The sequence below is a fragment of the Megalops cyprinoides genome, chromosome 22 (assembly GCF_013368585.1).
Source record: "Megalops cyprinoides isolate fMegCyp1 chromosome 22, fMegCyp1.pri, whole genome shotgun sequence".
NCBI classification, from domain to species: domain Eukaryota; kingdom Metazoa; phylum Chordata; class Actinopteri; order Elopiformes; family Megalopidae; genus Megalops; species Megalops cyprinoides.
The window spans coordinates 13,894,217-13,915,652 of record NC_050604.1 but is presented as its reverse complement, the minus strand read 5'-3'; the positions used below and the strand labels follow the sequence as shown (position 1 = coordinate 13,915,652).

Here is a 21,436-nt window from a genome sequence, read left to right as displayed (position 1 = left end):
TCCGCATTCTGTGTGAACAACTGATTTCTACTGGGCCAGTATAACTAAAAAATATCAACATGGCTTTTAAAAGTTATTAAAGAATTACTAGTGATTGGAACTGTACACCCCTTTCAGACTAGAACAGAACAGCTTGCACTAGCTGTATTTCTAGATGACCTGTCATAAAAATCTAAGCTTCCAAACCATTAAGCCATTATAAAGTCAGACAAGACTATGCACTTATTATTCACTCATTTGATTAGTTATATTATGGGATTATGAGAAGTGTGAGAATACAGTAACACTGCTGTTGGTGGTGGCAGTCTCCAGCACTGGTAAAGGTGTCCTGTAGAGGGCGCTGCAGCAGTCTCTGCTCTGGGAGAGCCATTAGAAAACAAGGAGAGGCTTCAAGTTACAGAGCACTGGGGTCACACTGATGATGATGGTATAGGGTAAGCATAGCAGCTTTAAATGCATTTTACAGAACTGTATGAAACTTCATTCAAGACCTCTGCACATTCACTCTGTGGCCCCTAACACTGAGATACAGGCATACACCCATACTCCCTCACACATACACACTCATACCCATATACACTCTCTCTCTCTCTCTCTCTCTCTCTCACTCTCTCACACACACACACACACACACACACACACACTCACACTCATTCTCTCTCTGTCACACACGCACACACACACTTTCATACCAATATTCTCTCTCACACACACACCCCTATACTTTTTCTCACACACTCTCACACTCATGCTCTCTAACACACACACACCTACACTCTCTCTCACACATACACACTCTCACACCCACACTCTCTCACAAACAGTGCTAGGGCTTGCGCCTTTGCTTGATAATGAAGAGGTTCTCGTCAGAGGGGTACATGGCCTCCAGTTTGCGGTTGCCTGGTTTCCTGTCCCTGCCCCTGGCCCGGCGTTTCCTGCTGCGTTTCCCTGAGCTGAAGAGGCCCGGATTAGGCTTCCCCTTCTGAGGGGGTGTGGGGGCCCCAGGAGTTCTTATTTTGGGGCCCCTGGGAAAGTCCTCTTCCTCCGCCCCCCAGGACGTCTGCTGTCTCCCTGGTCTCTGCTGGGCCTTGGCCTCCCTCTGCTGCTTCTTCTGCTGTCCCCGCTCCTTGCCGCTCTGGCGATCTTTGCGTTTCTCTTTTAAAGTCCTCGTCTTCTGCTGTGGCTGCTTCTGTGCTTTATTGGCTTTGCCTGGTGTCGTTTCGTCTTTTCTCTTTTTCTTGTCCCATCCTTTATTGTGTTTTAGCTTCTTCCTAGGGGGCTCTGCTTCTCTGTCTCCACCTTGTGGACAAACGGTTGTCTCTAGTTCAGTCGGTTGCAGCAGACCAGCTTCCCGCAGCTCTGAAAAACAAACGAAAAAAAAAAAGACATAGTAGAGCAACAAAACCATCATGCACTTCAAATACCATCAGACTTGAAGGAAATCGATGGATATTTCTGTCAGGCTCTCTAATTAACACAGGTGATTGTTTATGCTCCCTTAACTAGACTGCAAAGATTATGAACTCTGCAACCTTTTTTCATAAATGGAAAGAAACTGCATAGTTACGCCTTCAAAAGGACATGCTAAATAATCATTAAATTAGGTGTTAATTATATATGTATTCATTTTAACTTGAGTGAAGTCCATCACAGAAGACAGCGATGCACTCCTGTATCCTGTGAGCTACATTCTTTGTTAGTCAGTTTTCCTTTACTTCTTAGCTTCTGTTTACTGGAGTTAACATTTTCAAATTCATGTGGCAGCTTTACTTTGAAGTATCGCACTCTCCAGCATACGTAGTCATGCATATATAGGGCGTAGACAGAATAAAGAAAACGGCAAATGAAAGTAGTAACTGAAGTAACTAGTAACTATGAAGTAACTAAACAATAATTAAAAAGGAATCTGCACAATTCACACATGTCAATACTAATTACCAACACGTTTCTGCCATAAAATCAACACTTAATATGTGAGTTATAAAGCGATATTAGAGATCTGACAGATTGTGAAAGAGTGATGAAAGATTTGCTTGGGTCCCATGTGTTCTGGTACAGTGTGTGACAGCTGGACTGATGTGCGTTCATCTGGAGGTGGGAGACAGTGTGAGACAGCGTCAGTTGTCAGACAGCGGTTAAAGAGCAGCCTACTCTGGGCCTTCTTGCGTGCCCGGTGATCCCTGCGCCGGATCTCCTGGGGAGTGTCGTAGTGAGAGATGTAGGGGGTGGTGGGATACGTCCCGTTGAACATCCGCCTCTGGTTGCACTCCTGGAATTCGGATGCACACGAAGCCCAGTTCAGCTGAGGGGTTAAATCTTATGTTCGCATGTATTGAAAGCATATCTCCTATTGACTGGTTTTCTTTGGACTTCCGTGTTTGCTTTTGTGCAATTTAAATTGAAGAGGACTATTTTTCGCTTAGGAATGCCCACTGCACTGACATACCCTGTCTAAAAGGACACTGACACATGATTTAGTCTTAGATCTAGTTTGAAAGGTTCGCTGGATTGGCCACCCAATGCAAATTCAAAGGTAGCTTTAAAATGCCTATCACCTGTACCACTGCTGTTCAAAGACTACAACTTCAGCATATATCAAAGACTGCCAGTATTAACCAATGTCTCAACACTGAAAGAGCGCCTCCCATTGGTGGCAGAGCCCAGTTTAACACTCACAAATCCAAAGTGTCCTTGTCGGGAGCAGTTGTAGCAGTACGCAGGGTTCCTGTGAGCGACCTCTCCGTCTGGCTTCAAGACGGGGCCCTTCTTTGTCTGAAAGACACATAAAGCACAGATAGACTGATGAAACGGATGTGACATATGACCTGTGTTGGCTGTACCTGGATGTACACAAGAGGCACATATCAAAGCAGTGGACATACAGGAAGTCACTTATCTGAAGAGAGAATTGGGAGCAACCTCCTACAGCCACTAAGCTCATTAGTCAGTTAGTGGTATCAGACAAATTACACAGGGTTATACAGACTGTTATACCGTATCACACAGACTGTCACAGTGTCTTACAGTGTCTTGCAGACAACATGGATATACATATACAATATATGAACACACATATAAAAAAATGAAATAAAATAGTTCCTTGCTCAGGGGTCACATTTCTGTGCCGGTCGCTGATCGGTCACACACAGTTCTCACTGTGAGGGAGACAGACCGCCACATGCAGCCACATGAATGCTTTTTTATGCTATGAACTCTCCCTTTCTCCCAGTCCTCCCCTCCCCAGAAACGCCAGATGTAAGAATGTCATCTCATTAGATCTAAAAAGCTCTGCTATCAAGCCACTCAAGGCTTTCAATGCAGCCCTCTTTCTCCGCCACTTCGGAGGATGACTCTGAATGGGGAAGCCCATAAAAGAACAGCCCCCCCCCCCCCCCCCCCCCCCCCCCCCCCCCTCCAACTCCTCCCTCCCAAACACTCAAATCATTTACTCCAAGGGCTGATATCTGCCAGTGATTACTCAGGCTGTCCTGTGTGTGAGCGCAATAAATAACCTCGGAGATATCATTACCTAAGAGAGGGAGCCGCTCCCATCTGCACAGAGTGCTGGGAGATTTTCATACTCCAGTGACTTCGGTAAATATCTGCTGATAAGAGGAGGCCGCCCACCCCAGCACCCGTCCCCCTCTGTCTCCTCGGCCGCCCGGGCCCACCCCCCCACCGCTCCCGGACCCCCAAATGATTTCCTCCTAACGTCATTCTAACACGGCTCCTTTTTTTCCGCATGAGTAGAGCGAGCGGGCCCCGAATGAATGAAATCCATTAAAAGCGCTCATCATTGTGGGAGCAGGTCGGGCCGGCGGGGGCCGCGGGACGGAATCTCCATCACAAAGGGCAGGAGATCAGCATCCGGTCCACTCCCCCCCTCTGTCCCCCCTCCACCCTCTCCTCCCGGCCCCCCGCTCATCGCTCATGCAAATTAGCCGTTTGGGCAGGGCTCCTCTGTGACCTTGAGCTGCTGTTATCACACCGCACTCAGATCCGGCAAGACCCCACCCCATTCTCTCCCTCTCACTGAGCGTGTGTGTGTGTGTGTGTGTGCACGCATGCACGCTCTTGTGAGATGCACACTAGTAATTAACACCAACGCTGCCCCCACCTCGCTTTTTAAAGGTACACATCAGGTGATCTACAATTAACAAACTGTTGTGCAGTTGTATCCTTTCTCTTACACACACACACACACACACACACACACACACACACACACACACACATAGTGAGCTATGAGATATGAGTGCAATATCGGCTTCTGTCACTGACTGAGTAAATGACAGGCTGACAACATAAGAGACCTTTTTAAAAATAAGTGGATACAATGGGTCTGACGGAGCTGCCCAGGGCCCATACAGTATCAGCATCCTGCTGTGGTCACTAACAGTTCATCTGAACGTGCATTTCTGCACTCACATCCAGCAGGGTGCTCATACACATTAAGCATATGGAAGACTCATGTGCAAGGCTTGCTGGGGGAAGGCGTGGCGTAAGAGGACAGGGAGGAGGGGCCCGAGGGTTGCTGGGACATGCCCACGGCCCCGCCCCTACCGCACTGTGGTCCCTGACCTTAGCCGGCGGTGAGGCCCTAATCCCCACACCCAGACGGGCTGACGCTGTTAGGAGCCGTAATCAGCGTGTGCACACAGCCTTTGTGCGGGCGAGGGATTTGGGGAAGGGGGCGGGCGCTTTGCACAGGGGGGTTTGCATATGTTACCGGGTGCTCAGGGGAGTCCGTCCAGACACCCTGTAACAAACAACCTACCCCTCTTTTGTTGAACAAGAAAAACATGAAGATTGATCTTCAGAGTGAGAGAATGAGAGAGGAGTCTGTGTGAGGTATGACATTGATTTTTGCACACGGTGTGTGTTTGCAAGGATTATTGGAGACGACATTTTATTCTGAGATACAGGGACACTACACCACTCTGCAAAATGTGACATTATGATAGAAAGACTTACCACTGACTAGAACACCCCCATATTTTATAATATTTTATTAATGCGCCCCAATAAAGCACAGCTGCTCGGTGTCACCCAAGCGTTTGGCTATGTGAATATAAACTCGGAGCACTGTGCACTCGTGGGCAGATTTGAATGTATTAGCAGGGCTTGGGGGGGGATCTATCATACTGGAGTGATTTGGGGCAGAGGAAGCGCATACAGTGGGGGGGGGGGGGGTATCAGCAGCGATAGAGCAATTTGCAGCTTTCCTGCAGAAAAACGCGGGGTGAGGGAGCTGGCCCGTTGTGGCATCCCGTTAACAAAGCCCCCCTGCCCATAATAAATCCATGTAATTCCCCCCCGGCTGCAGCTCTCTCCCCCCCGAGTAAGTGGGGAAAAGCAGCTTTAAACAACCGCTCAACCCGCTGGACGATTCTCCCGGTCCCCCAGAAATGAGGTTATCAGCATACAGAAGCACAGTGTGCCCTGTGCTGCCTCCTGCCTGCATACTAGTTATGACTCCTGTTTTACACATACGTTTTTAGAGGAACTGCCTTAATTTGGTCTCAGCACGTGGAGAAAGCACAGCAAGTGGAGAAAATGGGATCTTATGTTGGGTTTTCACCAGATAATATAATCTCTTCCAATTTCAATCATTTTAAATTATATGGGATACTTATATGGGATATATAAAAGGGCACTAAACCCCAAAACTACTATTTCCACGTTGTGTGGTACAAATTTGGTGCGTTAAATCATTTTAGGAGTCATATTTCAGCTGAAAAGGACAGTGGTCTGTCTCCAGCTCCCAGCAAGCGTAGCGAGACAATTTTAGCCTCTTTTCTTCATTCAATTAAAAAACAGCTTCAAAATATTCTATTAACAAATCCAAAACGCATTAATTTCGGGTTTTCTTGAGGGTTCAATACCTGTAAATTTGGTCACAAAATCTACATATATATAGGGCGTTTTTGTATTGCTTAATTAGTTGTATTGAAAACTGGTGAAAGATGAGCATGTAAACATGTATCCAAAGCGATGATGTCCGTATTGCTTTGGCTACTCCTTTCCCTCTGTGTTACCCTCTCTTTTCCTCGCCGTGTTTGCACAGGGGCAGATGGGCTGTGTGAATAGTCGCAGTGCTCGGAGGGCCTCCGCCGGGCCGATAAAGCCTTCCCATTTCCTCAGACACTTCCTTTTCTTTTGTGATTCAGATGCGGACGGAGGGAGCGGCAGATCGCAGAGCCTGAAAGACGCCGGGCGACAAACGCCGTGTAATGGTATCGCCCCCCCGTCTGGGCCGCGCAGGGGGTGGGGGGGTAGCCCCGCGCCTCACACGCCTGCTCTCGCCCTGATAACGCCCTGCACTGCCTGCTTCTCAAAGCGGGACGGCGGGCATATCTCACACGCGTGTGTGTGCATGCTGCCTTTCTGTGCATCTATGCAGGGGTATGTGAATCAAGCACAATAACATGACACCCTCCACAGTCTGAATTCACGCTCATACATGCAAAAATGAACAAAATGCTGTGCCTTATACTTACACTTAGACTTACGATACCTTACCCTGACCCTGCTGCAAATTTTGCTGTGAAACAATCAAGGCTCTGCATTAGTCATTTTAATTGCTCAATATGTCCATGGACTAGCTGTCAATCATGGCTGGCACGGCCACTGTCGAACAGGCAAAAAAGATCAGGATACTGATCCCCCTTTCCATCACAGAACTGCCCCACAGATGGTCAGCAACTGGCTGTCCTCAGCTACTTTCAATTTATTAACAAGTCCTTGACCAACTACTAATCCTATCCCTAACTGTTCCAGAATGACCGCTTGGGGGCTGAATCTATCAGCAGTACAGTACAACGTACTGGATACACTGATGATGATTGACTGATGACCCATAATCTAGGTTTAAAATTGAAACAGCCCACTTCAAAGGTACTTTACAAAGGAGAGCCAGGGTAGAAATGAATTATTTCCTCTTATTTAGGATACGTTGTATAGAGGAAGGTCACTACAGTGACCCTTCATCTCATGAAGATTCAGAGAAACTAGAGAGACACTATTTCTGTGTCCGGTGGAGGATATAAATCCATGAGAACACATTACGCCAGTCCAAAGCACTACGTTGCATTAACTGTGTTAACCCGACAAAGAACTCTCTCACATAAAATGAAATGAGTCAGTTTCAACAGAGAACTGCCTCAAACAAAACATGTGCATGTATGCATATGCATACACACTTCTTCACACGAACATACATGAATGAGGCTGACTTAAACGACATGAAGAAATTCCCTCCAATCTCAGCAGCTGGCATCTCCAGTAACCAGCCTCTATCATCACAAGAGGGCGCTCCAACCCAACCCTGCAATGGCCAGTGTGACCCATTCACGCCGTAGAGAAGAACACCCCTCACTGCTGATCCTATCATGCGCTGAGAAAGGCTGTGTACATCCTGTCTTTCCCCTAAATTCACATGTTAAATGTGGTCAAAACAACTGAGTTTCACACAATTTGTCTACAAGCACAATACATGCTAGTAAAAAGGAAACCTTACTGAACCTTACTGAAAATCCTTTCATGGTTTGAACTTCATGTTTTCAGATCCCCATTGGGAAGCTGTTGTTCCGCCTTGTTCTCTTGGTGCAAATTATCTATGCTTGGGAATCTTACTATTGTTTCTCATTTTACAAACAATGGGTTTGATCACTTAAGCATACTAAGATTCCAAACATTCAAATGAAGACTGAACATTCTCTACTTTTTGTACGCCAAGCTGATTTCTGTTTACTATGTGGCATTTGAATTTCTCTCTCTTTCAGCAGATAACTAGGCTCATTCTAACAAAGAGAGGGACGCTGCCACCTTTATGGGGACTGGAGGCAGACACAAAGAATCAATCAAACAACTTGGAATCAATTTCAGCTGAATTTGGAGCCACATTAACGTTCTGACTGAATTGCAGGATTGGCTTAGGTCAGCTTCATTACGTGCCTTGAAGGATCTCACGGAGACAGTAAAATGTCTGACGAGCTGCAGAGGATGAGAAATAAAGAGTCCCACTGATCCCTCATGCACCAAGGTTTGCTCAAACATCGTGGTTTTAGGAAAAATCGCAAGTGAGGACACTGAGCGAACCTGTCAAATATCGCAAATGTGACTGCAGGCTTTGGGGGAAGGTAAGGCGGACAACATGCAGGAACCAGGCAATCATCACCGCCCGAGGACTGGGCTCCCATTCCCAAACCACATTATGCTGTACACTGGTCAGAAATGATTCCCTATGAGAACATGAAGCGCTCCAGGCCACACACAGTCAGCAGATGCTCATACCAAAGCTATTGCTTAACACTTATCATGCTTTCTGTGTTTATCATGGCAGGTATCACTAGATGGGTCAAATAAACCCCTCTGCCTGTGTGAAGCATGTTTTTTTTCTTTGGCCATTTTATCTTTATTCTTCCACATTCTTCCGCTAGAAAAATCTAATGCTTCTCTTTGGCACATTAGGTTATAGAATGGTCATTTTTTGTTTGCTGTGGCAGTTCCTTGTGGCTTTTGAATATCAATACTGGACATGATTTGGCAAAAATTTTCAGAATGCTAGAATTTCACTTTTTCACTGTTATAGCTCATGCTCATAATTTAGGGTCACCGTAACCTTCAAATTGCTTGACCTGGCAAATTTAGAACTGGTAAGACCTTAATAAATGAATAAACAATGTTATAAAAAAATCACATCCACAACGAATCAGGAAACCAATACAACGGCAACAGCGACATTCACTCAGGACACCAGTCTGCGGGAATTGTAGAACATTATGCTGCATTTTCGAGCGGTCGCAATTTTTCATGCATACAAGTTTTTTGTTTGTCTGCTCCTCAGTGATCAAAGGGCCAACAGTAAGTACATGGAGGCCCGCATTCTGCCAGAGACGCTGGCTGAATGCCCCTGCACCGCATGCTGAAGGGTGCTGAGCCCATTCTGTCTGCATCTCATTTCAGCAGGACTGAAAGCTAATCTGCAGCAAACTCTGAACGGCTACTAAAAAACCAAATCCTCACTGAAATCACAGTGTGTGTACACGCATCAGAGAAAAGGAACACAGAAGGAAATGGAGTTTTCTTTGCTGCGAAACCAGTCCACTGCTCTAATATACAGTATATACCTCATACATTGTACACGAAGGAACAAAAAATGGTGGAACATTTGAGAATTCTGGTGAAGTTAATCTAATCATATATTTATGCTTCAATTAGACTTGCTACAAGGATCTTAACCATTTACTTAATAATATCAGTAATATATATTATTAGTCAAAATCATTCCTGAAAACTGAGTATGTACTTATAAAAGTCCAGGTCCAGTGCTATCATCAGAGAAATGAAACATTTAATCTACAGAACCATCATAATAAACATAACATCATTTTAATACCTTAAAAAATTACATTAAACAGGTTAACTGAATATGTTTAACATTTCTAAATAATATAAATGTTCCACAGAAAATGTCCCCCCCCCACTGCTTACTTAGATGTGAATAAAAAACATTTGTATTCTGTTCATCTAATTCAGAGTTACTTAAGGATTACTTTGGCTCAACCGCAATTTAAATGTTATGATGAATCACTGTTATGTGTTAATTAAAAAAATACCAAATTGATAACAATGAGATGTACTGTATTTCATTTAAATGCATTAACTTAGGAAATGCAAATGCACAGATATAGCAATGATCTGATGTAATTATAATTAAGATTTTAATTGTTCAATGAAAAGCTATTTTTTCTCTGAAATAATTTTGTCTTTCCAAGAAATCCATGTCCACTAAAAATTAACTACAGCTGAAATATTTGTGTGTTTGAGTAAGTGCCTATTTTTAGCAATCATTTTATAATATATATATATATTTTTTTTATCAAAAGTTTTTGAACAGAAATACACTAAAAATTAAAGTGTAAAACAGGGATTCTGAGAGGAGACTGCAGGGATCGAGGGGTGCTTTTTTCAGGTGGTTGAAAACGATCAAATAACATCATCTGTGAATTAGAATTAGATTATATACAGTACAGCAAACAGAGACACAGGTAATATTTATAGTTTATGGTATATTCGGCAAAGACGGAAGAGTGCATCATTTGTGTGCATTTTACACACACTGAATTAAGTGCATTGCCTTGTCAGTATATGGGATGGGAAGTACTCCAGGAATATCACCTAATATCACCACAGACAGGGGTGATTAGTAGACACTAATATTGACGCAAGAGGTTCAGTCAACACACACTCCGATATACCCACCAAGGGATCAATCAGGAGATACTGATATCACCATGCAGGGCCTGATCAATAGATAGTCTGATATCCCTGCAAGCTGGTTGATCGATAGACTCTCCGATACCAATCTGTAGATAACACTGCGACAGTCTACCCCTCATCCTACATTTCACTACTGAACTGAGGAGACCGACAGAGTCAAACCTGCATTTGTACTGTTAATGCACACATACAGGCAGCATATACACTGAGAAAAGCATTACACACATGGTAAGGACAGGGAGATATTTCCAACCAACATTTTACACACTGGCAACTGCACCACAAGTCTGGGACTCTTCAGCAGGCGGTGGATAACAGAATTACTTCCATCTCATAGACTGACAGCGTCTCAAACACATTATGAATTAAAATGAGGTCACTTTGTCAGCCTCTAAATACATTCAGATTTCAGGCGGTAAAAGGACCACTTAATGTATGAATATTACAGGCCATTCCTGTGGCGACAGGCCCACTGCGTGGATTACTGGGGTCACCGCTGCTGTTGCTGAAAGAGAATGTACCACAGCAACTCAGTCAACACCAAACACATACTCCCTTGTACCTTCTATATACCACACACTTTGAATCAAAGGAAACTGCCAATCCACACGTGTATGTGTAGGCTCTCCTACGCGCCAAACAAAAAACTCAGCGCTCCCAAAGCAATACCCCGATATCAATGTGCTGCAAGGCCTACAGCACACCAGTAGATGGCGCTGTGGTCCTTAACCTACAGGCTGGTGCAGGGAAATCCTCTGCATACCGTAGAGGCACATGCAAACATGATCTTTAAACAAATTAATTTTTCCTGTGTGCAGCGGAGGTCATTAAACTCCCTCTGCCTCTCTGCAGCTCATGCAAAATCTCTGGCAGGCCGTTATGGCGCCCATCCTGTTCCCCTTTTTCCACATTCTCACAGAAAACGGGTAAAATGCAGTGCAAACGCACACAAACACCCCCACGGGACTCTAAGAACACACACTGGCCCTCTCCGCACAAACTCGGCCGAAGCAGCGTGCCAGTCTTTACTGAATGAGGGATGTGTGGGGAGACTACTCATAACTACAACGAGGAGCACGACCCTCTACAGGGCCTTCAGTGTTCGGTTTCTTAAAAGGAGATTCCATGGCACCCTTATTGAAGTTAGTTAGCTGGGAGAGGGAGGTAATCGCTTCATTGTGAATAATCTGCAATAGTGACATGTGAAAATCTTTCCTGTGGTTTATCACAGTTTCATTTGATTTGCCACATTTGGTAATACTGCATTGATGTGCCATTATTTGCTCAAATGGACAAAATGTACAGAAAATCAATTATAAAACAGAACCAATCCTGACTAGATGCAATTAAAAAGAATTAATGAAATGTCTACACTGACACCTCAAACTAAAATACAGTACAATAACAGCAGAAAGACATTAGTTCCTATTCAGTGTAAGACAATGGTTTGTGTTGCCATTGGTATGTAAATGCTAATCTTCTTATGCCAATGTCTGTTAAAGCACTACACTCCTGTGAAACAAATCGCCACGTAATTACAAAATTATTATTAAATACGTAATGATATTCAATACAGAGGCTTTTGATTCAATATTCAAAAGAAGCCTGAAATAGTTTAAGTTCACCCTTTAAAGAATATTAAAGAATTGAACACAGGGAGTGGTTGGTTGTCCATACTGAGCATGTACCAAGTTGATAACCCCCACAAGGCCGATTCACCAGCCTGGCAGAGGTACAGTTCCACAACTTACACAGCTGGTATGTGCAATACTATGCGATTACACAGCTGGATTTCATATATGCTCAAGACTCCAATGGTACTGTCACAACACAGTACACACACTCTCTCTCTCACACACACACACACACACACACACACACACACACACACACACACACACACACACAGCACACACTTCCCGAGCCCACACAGTAGGGTGCAGGAACGTCGTGCAGCAGTGAGCAGGTACAGAGGCCTCCAGTATCCGGGATTAGGGCGAAACAAAGAGCGGATTACGGATCACACAGGTGTCACCGGAGCGGCCCGAGACCGCCCGCTGGGGTCACATGGCTGAACTGCTGAGGCCCGAATGCCGTGGTGACAGAATGAGCCGGTCATGGACTGACTGGGCATGAGTGAGTCCAACCCCCTTTTCGTCAGTCAAGAGACATGGACACCTTCCGAAATGGCAGGTCGTGCAGTTAGAAACATCCCACATCCTACCCCAACCACAGCACTGCCTACCACTGCAGGTGCCTACTGTCAAGGAATCCATAGCCATATACTGTACGGTGACGAATGACGCAGAATTACACTGTGTGATCGTGGAACAACGCTTCAAGGAAACTCTTTACACTTGGACCATGAAATCAATACGACGATGGAGACGGTTCTAGTGAATGGCTACTGTCAGAGCAGAGGTTCTGCATGATATACTGACCCCTGGAAATGCAGAGGAAGGACGCAGGAGCACTAAGGAGAAAAACAGTCCCTATCAAGGCCAAACACAGCCTTACAATACAGGCAGCGCTTGTGGTGAAGTGACTCCTTGTGTGTAACTACACCACTGACCCTACAGTGTACCAGAGTGCAGGCCACAGCTCCTCTTCCTCCGCACCCCTGCTCTAAGAACCGAGTGAAGGAGAGCGCCCGCTGGCTAGCAGAGGCACGGCAGGGGGGAGGAGAGGAAAGGAAGACATGTTGGACGGTCTCCCTCCACGCTCCGCTCCCAGCACCCGCGTTAACGATCTCGCCTTTTCATTAGACAGCTCCGCTAATTAATCTCAAAAGAGCCCGAGTGGCGGCGCGCGCCCGGCTGGCAGGCCGTTTCATGCTTTATCACGTCTTTTAATTGACAAACACACCGCTCTTTTTCTCCTAGGCTGAGGTCTATATTCTGATGGAGAGAACAGAGAAGACTGTGTTAAGCTATCGCCGCAGATGCCGTGAGTCGCCCCCCCTACACCCCACCCCCCCCAATTCCTCCACCCTACCCCTCTCTGTCACACACCTCTATGCCTTGGTGAGCTGCCGGCACCTCGGGGGGGACAAACTGTTCACTGATTTCACCAATTAGCCACTCCTGCCTTGCAGTCTTCTCACAGGCCTGTGATTTCCTGACGCACCAGCACAGTGACACTCCCGCGGACGCGCGTGCGCGCCGCTTATCTGTGAGCACGCAGCCAGCCTGAGTGGCACCTCCGATGCAAGCGCTGAAAAAAGGCAGCAGCGATCTGCAGAGAATGGTATGGAACGACATGTGCATGTATGCGCACAATATCACACACGCGTGCGGTATAATACAGGCATGTACAGTTCTGCGCTACAACTACAGTACACACCGATTTGCACAGGCGCGCACACACACACACACACACACACACACACACACACACACACAGTGTAACATAGGCATGTATATCACAAGCACAATATCACAGCTACACACACACACACACACACACACACACACACACACACACACACACACATAATGAATGCTATAGAGAGAAAAACGCCCTCACAAAGCCACCAGTGGACACACTCAAGGTCAGTTAGGAGTACCCTTTTAAAAAAAAAAAAAAAAAGGCGCTGGTCCATGTGTTCATCAAGGGTCTGTGTCCATCTTTTTCTGCTTGGCTGGTCAGTTTTAACACTGGTGCTGCGGAGCTGGCGGCCGACGCCGCTGAGAGCCTGCCGCTGAAAGGGGAGACAGCCTGTTCATTACAGCCGGCTTCCAGGGAGCAGGGGGCTGGATCCTCTCTCACCAAATCCACAGAGCAGAAAGTTCCCAGATTGCCTTCCAAAAGTCACTTTTTTTTGTAGACAGCGTTCTGTAGGGATTGGGGTGGGTCTTTTTCCAAAGGGAAATTTAGCTGGATCCTCTACGGGTTTCCTGTTTTTGTGTAGATACTCTGCTATTCTATACACATGAACTGTATGTTAGTTTTTGGATCCACAAAAAACCATCGGATTAATGCTATTTGGCTGCTCTCGGTATCTCCAGATCTGGTGACAAAATTGCGAAGTTGGAAACACGGGCAGGGTTTGGGGGAACTAATCTCCCTGGCAGACAGTCAGAAATAATCTGCTGCTGGAAGTGCGGCTCGCTGTCGGAGGCCAGTTTATTGGCACAGAGACAAAGGAGCCGCTGGGAGGTAGGTAGGACTTCTCCCTGGCAAAGAAAGTCCCAATTAATAAAGCTAATAATGCTAATGATCCTGTATGCAAGCTGTTACACCAACCAACCCAACCGGCATCTTTTAATTTGCCACTCTCCCGCCCAGCCGCCCCCTGCCCCACACACAGAGACACACACACAGACACACACACATACACGGCCTCTGCTCCTAACACCACCGGCTTTCCTTACTGACTGAGTCCATGAATTTTCCTCATTAAATTAATCTGTTAGCAAACTGCTAATGCCCCGCGGCTGAAGAGCAGAGCATTTCAGCACAGGCTAAAGAGAGACCGATGTAACGCACTGACTGACTGACTGACTGACACACACACACACACACACACACACACACACACACACACACACACATACACACACACACACATACACACACACACACACACACACACACAGAGGGTTACTCTGAGAGGGGCGCTCTGCACCAGCGTGAGGAGTGAGAGAGAGTGAAAGAGGGAGGAGAGAGCTTGAGTACAGAGAGAGACAAAGAGGCACTACGGTCAGGGGAAAGAGGGGACCCTGCTAACCGATAAAGACAATTCCATGTTTAACACGTTTTTAAAACCAGATATCTGCAACCACCACAAGCAGGCCACAATTCTGCCACCCATTCAGGGCAGCTCATCGCTGTGTGGCTGCATTCTTCCTGCACGCACGAGACACTGTGACCCTCTCCGAGGATTCCCGCTCTGCCTCCGACATCTTTAACCCCATGAAGATTCATACGTTCAGAACGGACGGAGCAAGCTCCCACTGGTCCAGTGCGCCGGGCCATTTTTCCCCCAGGAGGAGGCCCGCAGGCGTCAGCTTCAGACAAGCAAACGAGCCTCTGTGATGGAGGCCAAGTCTGAAATGACTTTGGCTGTTCTGCTTGGACTCCGTCCATGAGATTACGACGCTGCACTTACTGTGAGGTGGTACTGTCTCCAGATCTCTGGGCAGGCCTGCAGAGAGAGAGACACAGACAAGGGACATAAGTAAAAACATGGGACAGGTACAAGGATGAAATGTGAAGTGTTTAAGCAAGAGGCGTTCATGTTCAGCAAACACCTAACGGCTCTCTTGTGCAGCTGGAACCCGTAAAGGTACACACACTGGCATTAAAAAACACATTGAGAGAAAGCCTAAATCAGAATACACATACACACGCGCGCACACACACGCACACACACGCACACACACACGCGCACACAAGCACACACAAGCACACACAAGCACACACACACACATAATCAGCACTTGCTATGTCGTTTTTATTATCTGTTTTTACTTAAAAATTGAAAGAACAGAGCGCAGTGCAGCCCAGAATCATGGTGAGGGAGAAATGGAGGTGTGGAGGGAGAAGAGGGAAACAGTGAATTAGGAGACATTTTCACACGGACAAATACATGCGTGCACACACGCACGCACGCGCACACACGCACACACACACACAATCTGCATTTGCTATATCGCCTGTTTTTATCCAAAAATTGATTGAACAGATTGCAGTGCAGGCCTGCGTCATGGTGAGGGAGAGACGGAGGTGTGGAGGGGGAGCAGTGAAAGACTACATTAGGAGAGATTTCCACACACACACACACACACACACACACACACACACACACACAGGACAAACGGAGCGAGCGGCCCCATGAAAAGCCCTCCGGCAGTACAATAAGGAGGAAGCCATTAGTTAACGCTCAGCAGAGCCCCTCCCTTTCTTTTCCTGGCCACAAAGAGTGAGGAGAGAACGGGGAGGGAAAGAGGAGAGGGCGCAATTCAAGCGGAGCGTCAATGAGGCACAAGGAGCAGGATGGCGGGGACAGAACGTCCCCATTCAGGACACTGAACACTGCAGTGCTTCCTCAACCCCAGTGCTTCTCCATGAGGATAATATCTGTACCTACGCGCTGTGATTTCTGCTTCACCTGAGAAGTTCAGGTGTGAGCATAGATAAACCAAGAGTAAGAAGAAAAAGAAACACCCAATAAATGAGCAAGTGTAATACGCTATGAACCAAAGATTTCTCAAAAGAGCGGCTTTGAGTTTCCTCTATTAACAAATTTCGGTAATATGTATGATAATACATCCCCTTCAGAAAAAAACCTTTGTAACGTTCCTGGGGTGCTAGCACTCAGCGTGATATGATGTGAAGCTCAGCCATGTCCGAAACGCACGAATCATGTTGGCAAAGCTCACACTTGACCTTCAGGACAAAGCACAGGGCAGTAGGATTGAGCAGGCTGACACACCGTACACAGGAGAAGAACACAAGGTTCTAACAGGTGTGGAGCCCCTCAGTCTCCCTGTGACTAAGAGACTCTGGGCCCTATTCAGACAGCTAGTATAAAAGGAGCCCACTCCAGCAGGCCCACTTTAGACACAATCTTGTACCTTTCCTGTGTCATTAGGCCATTTTTAACCTCCTACTAAGAGAAAGCTGATGATCTAAAGCATTATCAGTGCAAAACTGTCCTAATTTTTGTTTCTTTTTTTTTATCTGCAGGTTAATAGCTACAATTTTTGCACCCAGTTATAATCATGTGAACTACTGGGCTGAATACTTCACAGTCAGTCTACTGCTATGCTGTTACTGCCATTACTAATTCATAAATAAATGAATCTTCATATGAAATAACACTGTAGGAGATCTAGACTCCTCCACCCCATGTTTTAAAATGTTCTCAGTATAGTCAAAGTGAGCATGATGCAGGTCAAGACATTTATCACCCAAAAATGCTGAAGTATATTTATTTTGAATCATACAAAATAAAGTGTTTTTAATCCAAACAATGAATCAATTTTAAAACCACAAAAATCAATTACGTCTTATATATGTATTTCTACTATGTAATCGTAATTGTTACAGTAAATGAACTGAGTCTCTGGTCTCTTACCTCTTCACCAAAGAAAAATAAAAAAACACTGCTAATTTTCTAGATAAACATGGTATTGTCAGAGTTAAATGTTAATTTCAATGTTAATTTCACTGTATAGTGCATTTTCCTAAAGTAAACTAGCAAAACCGCATCTCAGAGTAAAAACTAAAAAATACTACTAATTTCTAAATATTACTATGTTTTTGAATGTGTCCAATGCATCCTTTAAATCTGTGCTGTATATTCAACTGGCAAAATTTCAAACTGTTTGAAATGCTACATGTTTTCAGCACCACAGAAATAACCAGTTGTGCTTTGCAAACCAGTTGTGTTTCTTATTGTTTAGGTCTAAGCAGTAGAACGACTGAGACTGCAATCTTCCAAATCAGCCAGCTGAGCTTGCGGTACAAAATAAAGCCAGAAGAGAGAGGACATTTTCTGGAAAGCCTGTACGCTTGGAGAATCTTCCCGGAAATACTCTTCGGGTCAGACGAAGGGCGTCCACCTTCGTTCCAAAGAGGCCCTTTATGAGCAGATGGAGACAATGAAGGGAAGACCCTCCATCTACTACTCTACCTTTCGCTGAATAATAAGCCTACACTTACCAATTTCAGGTACACTTGGAACAAAATAGTCAAAAATTAATAGTCTTTAAAATTTTTACTTTATTTTTCATTTAAATAATATAGCATGAGCTCCAGTTTGCTTAAGTGTTCAAGTAAATAAATTAGTAAATAAATTACTACAGAACCTCTACTAATGAGAAAATAATTTAATTTTAATCCAACAGCAATTAATTTGAATTAACTACAAAAGATGTTTCAAACATGTCCTGAGGACATGCAGGAAACAGAATTAATAGTTGAGCATTAAAGTTTTCAAATTATTTTAACTACACAACGCTAATAGATTTTGGATGAAACTGTGTTCCTCTTACACTAGAACCCAAAATCTTATATTCAAAATACAATGCATGACTTACTGATGTCACAAAAACTCAACTATCGACGCCACATTACTACATTTCAAATTCTGAAATGACCGACCGATCATCCCAGCCTGAGAGAATCATGAAATAGTAAATGCATGATGCAATAGTAAATGGGCACTTGTATCCCAAAATCTCACAGTTTTAGAGGAGACATTGCGGGTTAACATGTATAAAATGGCTAAGAGAAACTAATGCATGTCCAGCCAATTCCAATGCAGTGCTTTTGGATTGACTTACAGCAGACAACGTCAAAGCAAGATTATTAATCACTATAGAGCAATGCTTGTGTAGAAAGCTCTGTCTCATTTAATTGTTGCTGAACTCTGAAGACCTATTACGTTTTTTGCACTGGTTTACCCAATGAATGTTTTTTTTATATTAGTGGGGGATAACATGTTGAATCTTTTGGGTTCAGCTGAGCTGCCTTTCTCTGAAATAGCGTCAGCAAGTTACTTATGATTTTCACGTGTATAGGCTATACAATTGTAGCTTTAAATGAATGAAGACTTGCATTTCAAAAAACCTCTAAATGTCCATATAGATTTGAGCTGGATATACCAAGTATACAAGATGCCAAGTCAACGGCCCCTACCGGGCTGTAACATGAAAGCTCGGTACATCCAACCAAATCACCACCCAGAGTTTTCTTCTCTCATCTGGGAGAGCTAAGCGGCCTTTTAAGGCGATGTGGGGGGGAGCTCGCAGCTCTGCGGGCGCTGGAAGGACACCGCGGGGCCTGCGGGTCTTCGAGGGGGTAATAAACCGACGCCCCCGTCGCCCTCTCCGAAACCTCCCTGTCAGCCGGCTCCGTCAGAACCCGGGGAGCCTTTGTCCCGGGGCCGCCGGGAACACAATGTAGCCACGGGATTAGGCAGACTAATACGCCGGCGGGGGCACACAGAGAGAGAGAGAGAGAGTGGGAGGAGGGAGAGAGGGAGAGAGGGAGAGAGGGACCGGCACAAAGTTCCATTCCACAAGATGAGAATTTGCCACAAAAAAAGAGAGCAGAGGTGGAGGTAAACCAATAAGGCGAGGAAGAGACCGGGAACTAGGAAGGGGAGAGAGAGAGAGAGAGGGAGAAGGGAGGGAGGGAGGTGAGGGCCAGGGAGAGACAGAGAGGGGGGGGGGGATGTAGGATGCTGATAGGAGAGCGGCAGATAAAGAGAGAGTGGGGAGAGAGGGAAAGTTGACATGGCTGGCGGAGTGAGATGGGTGACGGAGCTCTACGGAGAGGCGCCCACAACAGCGGGGAGGCCGTGCAGCGTTTCTAAGCTCGTCTTGTCAGATAGCGAGACAGACCTCCCTCCATACATGCAGATAGTATGGAAGAGCAGGTGAGACCAGGCCTTGTTCACACATGCACATAGAGCAGTTTGGAGTCCACCGCTTAGTTCCGAATACCACTCTGTTTCCTCATTAAAAAAATGTTACGTGCAGGAGCACGCAACAGGAGCAACAGTGTGTCCGCGCGGCGGTCGCGCCCAGCAGAAGTGTGTGTGAAGGCGTCCTCATTATCTTTCTCACAGGCCGCTACCCTTGTCTCTGGCACGGGCGTCCCTGACACAGGCCCCGTGCAATCACAATGAGGAGCTAGATCGCGGCAGCGATTCTCAGCCCGCGCTGTAATTACGCGCGATCGCACCTCCATTAAAACGTGATAAACGCCGAGGCTTGCGTGTGTGTGGGGGGCGCGGCTTCCGCGGCTGTCATTAGAGACACCCTTCAGCGGATCACACGCTCATTTAACCGGCGGGCGCTGCAGAGACGCGGCTGAACGCCGCCGGCTGTAATTTGCCCCGCTACGTCAATTACGCTCGACACCGTTACAAACTGACCTGGGGTCAGCCATTACGGCTATTTAGCCCTGGGGCTGTGGGCTGTGGGCATGCTGTGGGCAGGAGGCTGGCGTTCTGGGGGCTGGCAGTGTGTGAGGTGTGGGCACTCACGTCGTAGAAGTGTCCCGTCATGCCGCAGCGGTGGCACTGCTTGTGCCAGTAGGCGCGCTCCAGGCAGTCGTCGTAGCCGTGGCCCGGCAGGCTGCAGTTGGGGCAGTGCCTGTTGGGGCAGGTCCTCTGGAGGTGATTCTGGCTGCCACACAGAGAGCAGGAGGGCAGCTTCTGCAGGGCGGAGCAGAGCGGGGCTTTGGTGTGATATTCCGTTTCAGCATGTCAACGTCTGTGTGTGCGTTTCTGTATGCATTATGCGTGTGCCATTCCTTTTATACAGAGATTATGTAGTGTGCATGTGTGTGTGTATATGTGTGTGTGTGTGCGTGTGTGCGTGTGTGACATTCGCTCTGATACAGATTGTGTAGAGTGTGTGTGTATATGTCTGTGTGTGTGTGCATGTGTATTCCCCCTGATATGGACTGTGTAGTGTACGTGTGCGCATGTGTGTGTGTGTGTGTATGTGTGTGTTCCCTCTGATACGAATCATGTAGTCGGTGTGTGCACCCTGTAAATGATCATAGGCTGAGTATTGTGAAAGGTAGTGCTGTTTGAGTGATGCACTTTATGTTCTCTTAATCTGGCCATGAGAGAGCTTTTAGGCAGACCTACCCTGGGTGTGGGACAGTTCTTGGACAGGTGTCCGGTCTTGTTACAGCTGCGGCAGGTGACGGTCTTGTTGGTGTAGTAGCGGTTGGATGCGCGGCGTGAGCCTGGGCTTTTATTGCTGATCTGAGACTGGAATTCAGAGACAGAGCGAAAGCTCCATTAGTACACTACAGCACCAGCATCATCATACTTGTACTGCCAGACAGGGTAGCTAAAACCTACCCTGTAGGCTCAGTCCAGACACTCTGCCATTAATATTAATATAATCACACTGGGGGGGGGGTCAAATACCTCCATATCTTTCTGGGATATCCTCCAGTTCTGCTCGTCAACTTCATCTTCATCTGAAAAAAAAGGAATTATTAAACTATGAAAAGGCAAAAGCATTGTGCCGTGTGTTTCTATGACAAAAAACTGTTATTCAGTGTTAACTATTGAGTCCAAGTGTAAGAGTCCACTATAGCTGTTTGCTACCAGTGAGGAATTCAGTGTGTTGGTCACACAAGGGCCACTCCCTGTGACAGCACAGTGTCCCAAAGGGAC

The 21,436-nt window shown here is 46.1% G+C and overlaps 1 protein-coding gene across 1 annotated transcript in view; it reads right to left on the bottom strand.

Moving 5' to 3' along the window:
* Window positions 1–826: 826 nt before the first annotated feature.
* zcchc7 (zinc finger, CCHC domain containing 7) overlaps window positions 827–21,436 on the bottom strand; it is a 49,573-nt gene continuing 28,963 nt past the window's right edge. Inside the window, exons 3-9 of the mRNA XM_036516410.1 lie at window positions 21,185–21,237; window positions 20,897–21,022; window positions 20,285–20,455; window positions 15,395–15,430; window positions 2,677–2,772; window positions 2,152–2,269; window positions 827–1,359 (exon numbers count right to left, since the gene is read on the bottom strand). Of these exons, the coding sequence (XP_036372303.1) occupies window positions 827–1,359; window positions 2,152–2,269; window positions 2,677–2,772; window positions 15,395–15,430; window positions 20,285–20,455; window positions 20,897–21,022; window positions 21,185–21,237 (1,133 nt within the window). The remainder of the gene's footprint in view (window positions 1,360–2,151; window positions 2,270–2,676; window positions 2,773–15,394; window positions 15,431–20,284; window positions 20,456–20,896; window positions 21,023–21,184; window positions 21,238–21,436) is intronic.